The 15097-nt window shown below is 43.1% G+C and overlaps 2 protein-coding genes across 11 annotated transcripts in view; both read right to left on the bottom strand.

The window, feature by feature from the left end:
- Nucleotides 1-481: 481 nt before the first annotated feature.
- On the bottom strand, nt 482-1792 carry LOC110529128 (pancreas transcription factor 1 subunit alpha). The gene is made up of 2 exons (XM_021611267.3): nt 1098-1792; nt 482-990 (listed from the first exon to the last, which is right to left on the bottom strand). The coding sequence occupies exons 1-2, from the start codon at nt 1696-1698 to the stop codon at nt 791-793; spliced, it is 801 nt and encodes a 266-aa protein (XP_021466942.1). The 5' UTR covers nt 1699-1792; the 3' UTR covers nt 482-790.
- A 7663-nt stretch (nt 1793-9455) lies between these two features.
- The window catches only part of dlgap1a (DLG associated protein 1a), a 121980-nt gene continuing 116338 nt past the window's right edge, over nt 9456-15097 (bottom strand). For 7 of the 10 annotated variants that reach the window (XM_036985979.2, XM_036985982.2, XM_036985978.2 and 4 more), the window contains 5 exons: nt 15024-15097; nt 12803-13236; nt 12481-12572; nt 12214-12366; nt 9456-11380 (listed from right to left, as the gene is read on the bottom strand). The exon at nt 15024-15097 is cut by the window's right edge and continues 12 nt beyond it. In XM_036985979.2, the coding sequence (XP_036841874.2) occupies nt 11165-11380; nt 12214-12366; nt 12481-12572; nt 12803-13236; nt 15024-15097 (969 nt within the window). In that variant the 3' untranslated portion in view covers nt 9456-11164. Of the gene's footprint in view, nt 11587-12213; nt 12367-12480; nt 12573-12802; nt 13237-15023 lie in introns of all 10 variants that reach the window. The other 3 variants (XM_090182322.1, XM_036985981.2, XM_090182321.1) reach the window with 1 other exon arrangement.

The following is a 15097-nucleotide window of genomic DNA, read 5'->3' as shown; positions in this document are numbered from 1 at the left end:
TTACATCTGCTTTGCATACCCAATTTAGTTTATTTTTATGAAGTTTGTTGGTGTATATAAATTACATTACTAAGACCTACGCAGGTCACAGCTTTATAAAACGTAGGCCTCTAGAAAAGGAGTTATCAGTCTCCATCATCAGATACCCAGTATAATTACTATTTGCTAATTAAGTATTTGCATATGCGGGCTTGGGTTGAGAGGCCCAATAAGTCATGCATTTAAACTTATACTGCTGGATATCACTGACTTTCAGGTGAACAACCACGTTCTAAAATATAACTTTAGTTGACTTATTGATTAATGCATGCTGATTGATTGATTTATGCATGTTGATTGCTTGTTGCACTGTTGTTATGCATAATAACTTTCCTTTTATGAGCATGATCTTCACCACATGGAGTTAAAAATGACATGTTTTGAATGTGAGCAGGAGCCTATGTGGAGGAAAGTGGTATAGACCAGACAACACAATGTATTCATAATTTAAAAGATACATTTATTCTCAGATTGCATATAAATATAAATTATTTTAAAATGTATTATAAAAATAGTTTGGTTTTCGTATATTCATCAATGTTAAATTAAAACATATATTATCATGAAAACAATTAAATACATTTTGCTACATATAAAATGATTGCCCAGCTGCCTTAATTAGGAGAACATTGACAAATATATATTTACACGTAAATAATCAACGCTAAAGACAACGTTATATATTAACATGGATTTACAATGTGTGTATAACAATACGTTCTTTTAGACATAAACATAACATTTATTGGGCTCAGGTTAAGCTGAAAGGAGGCTCGTTTTCAATGTTGTTCAGGGAGGGTTTCATGTGCAGTTTTCGTGGGTCCTCGGGTGTCCAAACTTTAGCGGTTCTAATGATGTTCTGGTCTTTCAGCTGTTTCTCGTCTGTCCAGGACAGAGAGTGGCCGGCAAGGGGAGGCAACCCGTAGTCAGGGTCACTTGGAGACGGAGATCCTGAGAAGGGGACAAATTATTAGTAATGGACCAAGTCTTTCACAAATGAGTAACAATACAGTCTAAAATTAAGTCATTATCATTAGCTAACCACATGGAAAACTTACTTGTTCCTCTGTGGCAAATTATAACTTTTTTGGGTTGAGTCGGTGCTTCACTGTCGGAGTTTCGGATGGGCATGTCCGACTGTACGAGCTCAGCGAGGAAGTTGATGTAGCCAATGGCCAGGCGCAGGGTATCGACTTTGGAGAGCCTCTTCTCGTATGGCAGAGTGGGGATGTGAGACCGGAGTCCTTCGAAAGCATCGTTAATGGACTGCATCCTCCGCCGCTCCCGGACGTTGGCAGCCTGCCGTAAATGTTGCATCTCCATATCGGATCTCATCCGCCTCCGCCTTTTTAGCATCGGGACATCTCCTCCCATCTGAGGCGACAGCTCTGAGGTGCTGTCAGTGCATTCATACGAGAAGGTAGAGGAGGAGGAAGAGAAGGAAAAGTTGCCAATTTCACAGTAGTCCCCATCGTGCGCTAACCTGCTGTCCTTGTAGTAATCTTGGAAATGGCTGGTGAGAAAATCGACATCGTCATCTAGAAACTCGTCGGTGTCCAAGTGGTCCCTGGAGGACTGGTCAGTAAAGAAATCATCCTCGTCAAAATAAGGGGAAGAGAAGGAGTCCAATCCTGTAAATGTATCTAAGACAGTGTCCATTTTTTTTGCTGTTGTTTTCTTGTTGCCCAGTAACAACAAATTTGATCTTTGCGCTGCCTCTGGATGCTCAAGAGATAGTTCAGTTGAAGGCTGACACGCGAGGACTCTTATAACTACATCCACAGTCGCGTGCCATTAAGCAAACGCGTCAGCCAATCAGCGTTGAGTATACACTACACTCCGCAGCCGAATGTGCACCTAGAGATAATCTCTTACCACTCCGCCCCCCTCTACCGCGCAGTGTTTACCCCCCTCCTGCACTACATGGAAAACCGAACACAGGGCTAAATGGGCAACAAAGCATTACAGGGCCAATGACCAACTAAGTCCAAAACATGCAGCCACCCTAACATTGTAGCCTACCTTTAAATCTTTACAATAATTTTAAAGAAAAGAGAAACCCACACTCTAGTCTTGCAAGTATGTATCATTATTTATTTATTGAAGCTTAGCCCGACGCTCTTGGCCTTCGTCAGAGCTTTTGTGGAAGTTTGTATTTGAGCAAGTGTAGTGTTTTTTATTTTATCTGAAGTAATCGCCTTATTCCCACCCACCTGCAACGAGAACTCAGAGTGGTAGATTTTTTAAATGTTGATTCAATACAATTATAAAGGGATTTACTTACAGACTAAGTGTCCATATCTGGTTGCATGCTTCCACAACAATATATTATTATTATTATTAATACTAGTAGGCTATTATTACTATTTGGCTACAATAATAATGTAATAAACACCAGAGTCGTTTTCCAAGGCTCCACGTCTTAATGATCCTATTGGTCTTTTGTCAATGATCTCTAAATCTGTTTCCTCTTATTCAAAACCTACTTTTCGAGCTTTATACAAGAACATACAACGTCTGAATTGAAAAGGCTTATATTACACTTAATGTACCCTTGCATCTATTGGGACTGAACAATGTGTAAAGTGAAGAAAAAACAACATTTCGATAGTAGCCTAATTAAAGGGTCGAGCAATAACACCGCAGATAACAATAACACCCCTGACACTTCATGAAGGCATGCACATCTGAAAGCAGGTACCTTCCTCATTCAATAGCCGACCACTCATGCCTGCAGCAAACTGTAGAGTGGTCTGATCACTTCATTACTAGGCCACCCTGCTATATTGGAGGATTCCAATTCCTATTAGAACCCATAGAACGCAGAGCAAAAAATGTGCATGTCATTGAAATTAAAAGTAATTTTAGTGTTAGACAGGCAGACAAAATTATGTGTTCATCAATCATAGGTTTTATGACGCCGCTCTGCCAACACGTTGGCTCTACGCAGTGGACACTCGCTTGTTCACGCCGCAACAATGTAAAACTATACTACATATTGCAATAGGCTACTCCAGATAAATCGTTAATTTGGTTTGATCTCACGCAAAGATAAGGATGCAATCATATCCAACACTGATAGTGCAACAGGTAGGCCTTTCTAAGGTAGGTCTAGTTAAATATTGGCATGGGGTAGACAATTTTTTATCAAAAGCATGCAGACACAGAATACCAGGCATCGCTTGCGCAATGTTCAAAACTTGCATAATTTTAAATCTCGTTTACATTTTTGTTACCGCTTTCACATTTAAGGTTGAATTCACCTGCCTTTATGTAAAAATAGCCTATTTCTAATATAATATAAGGTTTGTCTTGAAACCATGTGTGCTGGAATAGTTTTCATTTTCAAGGAAGGTTTATGTATTAAGCTATTGTTAGTTTTTTCTAGACTGCAGAATGTTATAAAATAAGGATAGACTTGGAATTTAAAACAACATGTTACCTTGGCTTATATACATTAACGCGAGTTCTGAATGTGCATAAAAACGTGCTCAACATGGGATACCAAATAGACTATACTGCAAGAAAAACTCCATTTAAATCCTTCAGGTGTTCAGCACCATAATAACAATCCTTCAGTCTAAGTGGTTCTACGAGCATAAATAAATGCACCAGTAAGGAGACCGACTGCCCACTTATGACAGCAACTATGGTTTTATTATGGGGAAACTGGTGTCAGACAAATGGCAGTGTGGCCTCACAGTGAGCGTCAAAGAGGGTGTTTGTCAGACACCTCACAACAAATCACGCCGGTACCTGAAATATTGACTGGTCGGAGTCTATAGGACACCCCCATTCAGATTGAGATGGAGGGGGTCACTTTGTTACTTGAAGGCGAAAAAAAATATTTGAATGTAGGCTATGGGTCTTGCGCCTCGCCGCAAGCTGCTACACGAGGCAATAGAGGCACAGTCCGTGGGAATAACGCCACTTGCGCCTTGAGCCAGTCAATGCAACTCGTCCCATAATAATGAGCGCTGCTGCTGCTTTGCACCTTGCATGCGCATTTTGTTTAGTTCTCTGTGAGTTTGCTTTTCTTGGAATTTAAACACGCTGATGTTAGAAGAGCTAATATAACATATCATATATTTCCACATATCAAATATATTTTGGAATGAGACAGTCTGCTATCAATCCATGATCAAAATAAACAACACATTTGTTTAATTCATACTGGATTAGTTAATATTTTCGATTTGATTTATTCGTTTTCATTCAATATATCAGCGTTATAAACTGGTCCACTAGTCTGCATGATTGTCTGTTGGGCCAGACTGGTACCTGAGCGCTGACTGGTCGTTAAGCAGGACTCTCACAAATTGCTCGCAGACAGGACCGTGACCGTCAGCGTCACACGATCAATTCACCAGTGTGACAAAGCTCAGTGCCAGCGGACGCTGCAAAGCGAGCGCTGGCATGGGAACAGCAACACTTGGGTCTCTTCAACAGACGGCATAATGGTGAACATTATAAATGAGATGTCGTATTGCGAAGGTCATGGTGTATTACAATTCATGGTGAGGGAGGGCCAGTGATGCATGATTCCAAGACTCGATACGCGTAGTCCTACAGTTTAATTGCAGATTTTTCAAAGTAGCTTTACGCTCAGTAAAGTTCTAAATTCACATATACTTACTTGCTGTCTGCTGTTGATAAAAAACGTTATGGATATTGAACATCTCTTTCTTGGAGACCGAAAAGCTTACTCCAGTGCAAATGGTGGACATAATCCTCACAGTGGAGAGTCAAGATAAAGCCATGTAAGCTTGAGTATGCAAAGGATTGGAGAAAATCAAGATAACATTAGAAACTAAACCGATTCAAACTGATAAAGAACTTGGAATGACTTAATAAATCTTACACCTTGCTAAGGAAGTTTGCAAGTGCGTTGGAGCGCACATGTAGCCCATAAAAACAACAAATGATCAAGATACAATGTATAAATTGGGTTAAGAAAAGGTGCTATAAATATTTATGCTGAATATGAGCCTGACATATGAACGTTCTCAGGTGACCATTAGCCTATGTCTCCAAAGCACCTGCAACTAGTGAATTCATACTAATGCATTTTACCATCACAAGTCCACACAAAACGAATAGTGACAGTCAACAAGATACAGTTGATAATTTTCCCTTTCACGTTTCCATTTTAAGACTCACAGGTTACCCAATGTAACCCCACAGGATATCCTGTGGTGCTGAAGTCAGCCCCGCACCATAGACGCACTTCCAGCCTTGTGCCATGCAGTTGCTTTTATTCTGCTCGCACGCTTTTCTTTTCATCTCACATTTTTAGTGACCTGGTACCTGAAAAGCTTGCTGGTAAAGTGCCATTGACTACCACAACCATGCGTTTTCATGGCCTGATTGAGGAGGTCAGATGTCAGTGCGAGCTGGATGCGCAAGATGCCGAACACTGGGGATTCCCTGGGAATCCCACCACATGCGCCCTGGCCACTGAAATAGCACGCGGGGTGCTCGCTCTCCAGATTGCCAGACAAATTAGAACGGTGCTCATGGGGTCTGGAGAGACTTGAGTCATTGATAGCAATGAATGCACACAACGTTCTTAAAATAATGTCTTGTTTAAGATATTGTCTTCCAATTTTCACCTGACATACGGTTTAGGCATTGCAGCATGAATAACTTGTTAACTAAATGCTTGAAGGCTTATAATAGGGACAGAACGCAGAGTCTTGTTTCTATGATGTAGTGTAGATTATCATTATTCTGATCATTTCCAGCAAATCTGATGATTAGCCTATGATTCAATCAATTAATTACAAATTTAATCGAGGCACTTTAACAGGCAGCGAAATGAACCGCTAATCAAAGCCCCCAAATGCCCCCCTCCACCCACACACCCTTCTTCAGTCGACAAAATATTAACATAACAATCGCTTAAGTAATCATAAATATATCCTCAAACAGATTAAGGAAGATTATTGATTCACTATTCCTTGGCCTAATTGATTTTTTGCTCTAATCTGAAAGTCTCTGACCGGAGCCCTGGGGTGGTTATGGCTATTCACGCAGGGAGAGATTAGGGTAGGGATATTCTAGCGTCCTACAAATCTTTTAATACAACGCGGGAAACCTGATGCTTCCTGTCTGGGTTGGTCTCGTTTGCAACAAATCTGTCAGTCTGTGTTATAAGTAGCCAAGCAATAGCAGTTTAGTCAATTAGCATTAAATGAAAAGTGAATAACTACCTCGACATCTGGGTAACCATTTGATACATGGTACATCAACATTGGGTTTTTAGAATGGTAATCTGGTGACCTGTGTTAATTTGTAGGTTTACCATCTCTCTCCCAAAGCGTCAGAGCTCAATCACAGCGTCAGACAGACAGACAGATCAAGAGACATCCAGGAAACATAAATACATATGTCCATTAACCACATTGGAAGTTGATTAGTTAAATCAGGTGTGACATAGGCTACACATATGAGCTACTGGGACAAACAAAACCATGCAGTTATGTAGCTCATGTCATGTCTCACCTTCCCAAAGAGACAGCTTCAAATGCTTCAAATGCCTACTTCATATTTTAACACTTTTCAAACAGGCTTTTAACTTGGAATATGATTATGTTTTGCCAGATACAGTATGTTTGTGATGCACATTTTGTGTGGAAAATAAATACATTTTGCATTGGCTATTATTTGATAGAATCTTGCACAGGTTGTTATAACAGTATTATCAACCTATAATGTTTTACTTAACTGCAGGTAAATTGACACATTTTACAGCAACAACCTAACTAAAAGTTGAAGGGTAGAGTAGACAATTTGAATGACCCAATTAGCCTTATAACTGGGAATTAGAGCACAATCTGAGCACTCATGTTGAGAATCTAGCCAGGACACTGGGGTTAAATCACTAACTCTTGGGATTAGTATCGGATTAGAGGTTTTAGTGACCACAGAGGATCAGTACAGAAAACCCTGAGGTGTTGGTGTAGAGCGAATAAATGCACCGTACTGGCCCTCCAATACCAATACCCAGCAACATCTGGTCTCTGATCTAGGGATGGACCAGACCCAACACGGTTGAGTTTCAGGTTGCCCTGGGGCAGGGTTTAATCCAGATCAAAAATGATTCTGTGTTAGATTTTAGATTCTGCTCCCCAATAACCTCTGTTCAGCCTCCTTGTTCAAAAGGAAACAGAAAGTTAATTAATATTTTAACCAAATGTCATGGGATCATTAGCATGCGCTTGACTGTATGATGTGATATCATCGGAAGATAACTAACTTGAATTTCTCTCAAAATGTTATCAACAAGCAAGGAGGGACCAACATACTGTACACTACATTGCAAAAAGTATGTGGACACCCCTTCAAATGAGTGGATTCGGCTATTTCAGCCACACCTGTTGCTGATAGGTGTATACAATCGAGCACACAGCCATGCAATCTCCATAGACAAACATTGGAAGTAGAATTTCCCATACTGAAAAGCTCAGTGACTTTCAACGTGCCACCGTCATAGGTTTGCCACTTTTCCAACAAGTCAAATTTCTGTCCTGCAAGAGCATCCCGTCAACTGTAAGTGCTGTTATTGTGAAGTGGTAATGTCTAGGAGCAACACTGGCTCAGCCGCAAAGTGGTAGGCCACACAAGCTCACAGAATGGTACCGCTGAAGGGCGTTGCGTGTAAAAATTGTCTGTCCTCGGATGCAATGCTCACTACAGAGTTTCAAACAGTCTTTGGAAGCAATGTCAGAACAATAACTGTTCATTGGGAGCTTAATTAAATGGGTTTCCGTGACCGAGCAGCCACACACAAGCTTAAGATCACCATGTGCAATGCCAAGCATCGGCCGGAGTGGTGTAAAGCTCGCCACCATTGGACTCTGGAGCAGTGGAAATGCGTTCTCTGGAGTGATGAATCACACTTCACCATCTGGCAGTCCGATGGTTGAATCTATGTTTGGCGGATGCCAGGAGAACGCTACCTGCCCGAATGCATAGTGCCAAGTGTAACATTTGGTGGGAGGAAGAATAATGGTCTGGGGTTATTTTTCATGGTTCGAGGTAGGCCCCTTAGTTCCAGTGAAGGGAAATCTTAATGATACATTGTAGACAACTCTGTGCTTCCAAATTTGTGGCAACAGTTTGGGGAAGGCCCTTTCCTGTTTCAGCATGATTGGTGTGGAAGAACTTGACTGCCCTACACAAAGCCCTGACCTCAACCTCATGGAACACCTTTGGGATGAATTGGAACGCCGTCTGCGAGCCAGGCCTAATCGCCCAACATCAGTCCCCGACCTCACTAATGCTCGTGGCTGAATGGAAGCAAGTACCCGCAGCAATGTTCCAACATCAAGTGGAAAGCCTTCCCAGAAGATTAGAGGCTGTTATAGCAGCAAAGGGGGACCAACTCCATATTAATGCCCATGATTTTGGAATGAGATGTTTGACGAGCAGAGGTCCACATACTTTTAGCCATGGTGTGTAATTTAACACAGCACAAGGTTATTTGAACCTAAATAAAACATTTGGACAAATTGACCCCTGGTGTGACATTTAACCCATCTCCTCTCCCTTATCTTGACAGGCAAGTTGTGATATGTTCATATGGATGTCTGAATATGAATTATTGACAAATCATGCAATTGAAGTTTTACACAAACATATAGTTTTGAGGTATAGTTCCTTTGGATGAAGTAATTTAAATCAAAATGTAGTAAGCCATTTGTGGGATGCACCTAGTAAAGCTGCAGATAGAAATTTAATGTGAAAGCTGATGATTTTTAATCTACACTCAGAAAAAAAGGTGCTACCTAGAACCAGAAAAGGTTCTTCAATTGTCCCCATAGAACCCTCTAAAATAACACTTTTTGGTTCCAAGTGGAACCCTTTCCCTAATACAAGTTTCTAAGTAGAACCTTTTTCACCATCAAAGGGTTCTACCTGGAACCAAAAAGGGTCATCCTATAGGGAAAAACTAATATCAACTGTTTCTATGAGCGTCGGTTTCATAACAGAAAAGTGTCTGTTCTAGCAATATATTTTAATCTGAGCATTCGGTAATGTTTTCTAGGAACAAGCCACTGTTGTTTCCTGCCATTGAGGACTCATGGTGGTCAAGACGGATGTCATCATAATGTGCAGGCGTTACACACCTGTTTGCATGTCAAGACAATAGCATGCATCCCATTTCCTCCACATTTTGGGCATCTTTTTAAAATTATCTATAAATGGTATATATATATATATATTTTAGTTACAATATTGCAGATACATTGCAGTTTTTTGGTCCAATAATGGATCATAAATGCTGAGGCATCACATTGAAGAAAATCTCAAAATACATCAGTGCCACCCAGTGGTTAAAATAGGAAAAGCACATCAGGCTGACCGAAAAATTGAATCAGTCAATGGAAATGAATACTGGTCAAGACTGAGAACAGAGTTGATAATTATTTTATTCTGTGTTTATCATATGTATGCACATATACTCTCTATACAATACAACATAAGATCAGAGTAGCATGACAGACCACTGAACAGAAACAGTAAAAAAAAAAAAAATGAAATCATCAATAAATAATTAGTTTGATAAATAAACAGATGAATTAGGTATAGATTTTATAATACTAATATTGTGTCTGCATGCTTACTGGAACATCCTCATGTATCACTTCTGTACAAACACACAAATGGTTATTTTCAAGTACAAGTGGTGTTTTGACTATGTACAAAATGTTCATGAGGCTACTTGACCGTATTGAAGAAAGGCCAACATGTCAACCGAGGAAATCAGGAAGCACTTTAAGAGACCCACAACCACACACACACTCACCTCTAAACACTGATGCACACAAAACGACACGCACACCCACACCCACATACTGGCATGCACGCACGCACGCACAAACACACGCACATGTCAATAACACACACACACACACACCACCAGCACTAGGAGACCCTGATTTGACAGACTGAATTTCCATCTCTTCCTGAGAAATAACACAGAGCTAAGCCTGCTGGAGCATTACACTGGCCCACTTAGGATTTAACTAATATACCCAGAAACAGTTTACTAATAAAAGTAAACCACTGAACTTGCTACTGGAAAAACATTGTTAAGAAATAAAACGACTTGCATTCTTAGTGTCCCTCTGTTTTTAGGGTATTTCATATTGGGTGGCTCATCATTGCAAATATCCTCAGCTGTCATAAATCCACTTTAGACACGCATCAGACTTTACAAAAGGGAAAGCAGGATTAGTTGTCCTTGTACCAAGAATTTCTAAAACGTTTAAACACATATTTCTCTAGAATAAGCAACTATGTCTTTACAATAGACAGCTTCAGCATAACAAACCAACAGAACTGGCTACAGAAAATTGTTTTTGTCTCAACTCTGATCTTCACAGATGGGTTTCCAAAATCAAAGTGTTCATTTGTTTTACACATTTACTTCATCTGATTTCAAACTAATATTGCTTGTGCATAATATACCCTGTTCGTTTGCCAATCATGTCACAATCAAATAAAAAAGATTCAGAGGTTTGAATGGGACATGAAGCAAGGCATTCTGTTTGGCCCATGCTTAGGTGAAAGTACAAAGAGCTAAAGAAACCAAATGCTCAAAGATAATTATTATTTGCTTTCTGTTAGGATATCAACAGCTGTCTACATTGATTAAGAATGCTATACATTTCACAAGATCATGGTGTATGTTACACAGGTGTGGGTAAAAGTGCTCAACTTTTTAAAAGAAGGATCACGAAGCGGTCCTCTTCAGGCGAGGATCTATGTTACATAGATAGAAACAAGACCAGGATCTATGTTACATAGATAGAAACAAGACCAGGATCAAATTTGTGAGAGACAGATAATAATATGTAAGAGAAACAACTATACCGGTGGCATTTCTCTTCCCATTATGGACAGAATAGTGTGATTATATTACAAATACCCTGCACTTACCTATCAGTGGGAGTAGGTCTCTGTGTTTGTGTCCACAGGAACCATACTTTTAAAAGCTTGTGTGTGTTTACCTGTGTGTTTGTGTTCTTGCGGTGTGTGAGGTGTACTGTAAGTGAATCTGTGTGTGTGTGTGAGCCAGGGTGTGTGTGTAGTGGTGAAGATGTGCTTGCCATGGTGCTCATAGCCTGGTTTGGGCCTCGGGGATATAGATCTCGATGCTGTCTGCGCTCTCAGTGGCTGAGTTCTGCCGCACCGACGCAGCTCGCTTGGCAGCCATCAAGCGCTTTCGTGCATCCAGCCTCTGCTTCTCGGAGCTCTCCAGGGACCTATCTCGGGCCAGGGGAGGCTGACCTTTTGGGGGTTTCTTTGGCACAGGAGGAGGGATCCGTTTCTCCTGAACAGGGACGACAAATAGTCAGTTAGCCGCCTCCCAGGGGGGACGGGGACAGGAGCGCAGACAGCATTTGCACACCTATAGCAGCACACGGCTAGAGTTACAGATAGACAACCACACGCGATGCAGCGCATGAAGTACGGTGGCCCAGCGAGGTCAGGCCTCGTGGTGCGTGGCAGATGGAATGACTTCTCAAAACCAGCTCACTGTCGACAAGAACAACAAAACAAAAACATGGAGAAGCGGTAAGAAAATCAAGAGTATAAAAAGCAACAGCCATGATACAGTACAGTAAACACAACTCTACTGACTTATATGCAACACATGACAGGAAAATGGCAACATTCAACATCTTTTGGGTGTGAGGTTTTTCTCTATGTTAAAATATGATTGTGTTCAAAACTATTGGGAAGGGAAAGGGCATTCCTAGTCATTTGTGCAACTGAATGCATTCAACTGAAATGTGTCTTCTGCATTTAACCCAACCCCTCTGAATCAGAGAGGTGCGGAGGGCTGCCTTAATCGACATCCACGTCTTCGACGCCCGGGGAAAAGGCTGTCAGTGGGAGTAGTGTATATGTTGTAATGTGTAAAGCACTTAATAAGGTATGGGGTACATCTAATAAACCCTCACCATCTAGACAAACGTCAGTTGTTGTCAAACCCCCCAAAAAACATTGATACAGTATGTTAATATAAAAGAATAGTGAAGTTACAACAGCGATACTAGACCATGCGATGAGTTACAAAGCTACTGATTTGTTTCGGCATGATGAGTGTGTCTCGGCTGGTCGGTATCACAGACACTAGCTGGTTCTGGATGCCTGTTTTACCTTTCTCTCCGGGGGGTCCAGGTGCTTCCAGCTGTTGGCCTTCAGCTGGTGCAGCTCGTCAAATTTCAGGCTGATGTTCTCGATGGACAGCTGGAGCATGTCCCAGAAACCAGCCAGGTCCTGAGAGATGGGCCGCGGTTGGGCGTTGGGCTTCTGGTGACAGATCAGTAAAGAGGGGAAGAACAAAACAGAGTTTTATCTCAGCTTTAATGTGAAGAACAGGGGGAGAGGGACAAAGGAAGCTGGAGAACCAGAAGAGTCACTCACCAGGTTCTCCTCACAAAGCTCCCGGAACTGCTGGAACTTCTGTGACATCAGGAGCTGAGCACTTCCCACAGCAAGCCTTATTTTCCCCAAAACTGTGGAGAGGAAGATCATGTAAACACAGAACAGATAGCACACACACCAGTGGAGGCTGGTGGAGGAAGAAGTCAGACGACTGGCTCAGTGTAATGGCTGGAATGAGCCCACTTAATTGTACCTTGCACAAGTACAATGACACACAGGTACGCAGCACCAGCCTCCACTGACACACACCCACATTTGTGATAAGTAGTGGTATAAGAGCCTTTGGACTGGGCAGACTCACCGTCATCAGGCAGCTCGTTCTCCTGTTCATCCTGCTCCATCTGTCTGCACCAGCCCTCCATGCGGTCTGTCTCAGCCTGCAGCAGCTTGAGGAACCAGCGCCCATCCCGCTGACACACGGACCTCTGGACCCCCTCCAGGGGGTCTTCGGTTAAGCTGTCGATCCAGGGATCGGGCGGGGGCAGGATGGACGGGTCGAAGCCCACGTCATCGTAGTCGTCTGAGGTACAGGCGTGGTAGTGGTTCCCCGAGCCCTGGATGCTGACGGTGGAGGCTGGCGAGGTGGCAGCGTCGCGCGAGTACTGGCGTGACACAGAGACTGAGGAGGGCAGGTCTGTCTCTGGGGAGTCCAGGGCGCTGTCTAACATGTCAGGCATGTCCAGGTCAGCCTGTACTGCGGCTGTTACACTGTTGGAGCGGGTGAGCCGCCGGTATCTGCCAACAGGGGGAGACAGACATCAGTGCCCAGTCTGAGGTGACCTGACCAGGAAAAACTCTGAACCCCAGTTTAAGCCTATATAGGGCCCAGAGTTTTTCCGGTTCAGATCATGTGGTCAGACAAACCTCAGGCCCTGAATTGAATCCATTCTGATGGACAGAAGTTGTATTTTACCACATTTTGAGACAATCCATGGCACCATGAATGAACATCCCACATAGAGAGGTAGTGTGGGAGGTGTACAGAGAGAGTGAGGGAAGGGAATGGGCCCTAGGCTGCAGTCATCATGAAGCAGGCTACTACTGTGAAACACCACCCACCAGCCATGACCATTCCTTTAGAGCGAGCACCCTACACTACAGACACACAGCAGAGCTGTACAAGAACAGCCTCACCATGCCGATGACTGTTGATGCTATATTTGTCCTGTACAACACTTAGGGTGGAGCAGAACACACGTAGGAACCAGGAAGAAATATACAATAAGGTTTAATACATGAATAATTTCACTCTGATTCATATTAAAACTCCCACAGTCTAGTATGACCAGGCTGCCATAGTGGGCGGTCAGTGATCCTCATTAACAGAAGTTGAGACACCAGCTGCAGCAGTCAGCTACTTTAAAGTATTCCAGCATTATTTATCTAACTTCTATCTCCGTTATAGAACAAAAAAAGTGTAGAGAGTGTAGGCGTTTTAATTTGCCTCGTCAGACTGCAATTGCAGGTCAGCTGGAGAGGACGCAGCTGAAGTCACTGAAGAGGTGTCACTGGCGAGTCCAACAGACAAACACAACTCCCTCACTATTTTCCTTAAAGAGGAAGGGGGCCGGAAATGCCATAGTTCCAAATGTCTGTTTCACTAGCACAGCTGTTCCACTGTATTCAAAACCCTAGGCTCAGACTTCTTCCCCCAGAAACCCCCATGACTCCCTTGATAACGGCCTTCATTTGTAAACGGATGCCTTTCTCTGGACATTCCCACAAAAGGTATTGAAGGCAAGAAACAGTGAGTGACTGACATTCTGACCTGACTGAGAGGAGAGAGAGAGAGAAAGACAGGGAGAGGGTGACAGAGAGAGAGAGAGAGAGAGAGGGAGAGGGTGACAGAGAGAGAGAGAGAGACAGGGAGAGGGTGACAGAGAGAGAGCGAGAGAGACAGGGAGAGGGTGACAGAGAGAGAGAGAGAGAGACAGGGAGAGGGTGACAGAGAGAGAGAGAGAGACAGGGAGAGGGTGACAGAGAGAGAGAGAGAGAGACAGGGAGAGGGTGACAGAGAGAGAGGGTGACAGAGAGAGAGAGACAGGGAGAGGGTGACAGAGAGAGAGAGAGAGACAGGGAGAGGGTGACAGAGAGAGAGAGAGACAGGGAGAGGGTGACAGAGAGAGAGAGAGAGACAGGGAGAGGGTGACAGAGAGAGAGAGAGAGAGACAGGGAGAGGGTGACAGAGAGAGAGGGTGGCAGAGAGAGAGAGACAGGGAGAGGTGACAGAGAGAGAGAGACAGGGAGAGGGTGACAGAGAGAGAGAGAGAGACAGGGAGAGGGTGACAGAGAGAGAGAGAGAGAGAGACAGGGAGAGGGTGACAGAGAGAGACAGGGAGAGGGTGACATAGAGAGAGGGACAGGGAGAGGTGACAGAGAGAGAGAGACAGGGAGAGGGTGACAGAGAGAGAGAGATAGAGACAGGGAGAGGGTGACAGAGAGAGAGAGAGAGACAGGGAGAGGGTGACAGAGAGAGAGCGAGAGAGACAGGGAGAGGGTGACAGAGAGAGAGAGAGACTCACCCCCTCTCGTTCTCCACCTGGACACCAATTGATTGGAACTTGGACTGGTCCTCCATCTCCAAAGCTTCCTCTTC

This window comes from Oncorhynchus mykiss, chromosome 8 (genome assembly GCF_057628025.1).
Source record: "Oncorhynchus mykiss isolate SJ-2025 chromosome 8, ASM5762802v1, whole genome shotgun sequence".
Taxonomy (NCBI): Eukaryota; Metazoa; Chordata; class Actinopteri; order Salmoniformes; family Salmonidae; genus Oncorhynchus; species Oncorhynchus mykiss.
This window is presented reverse-complemented; position numbering and strand designations above follow the sequence as displayed.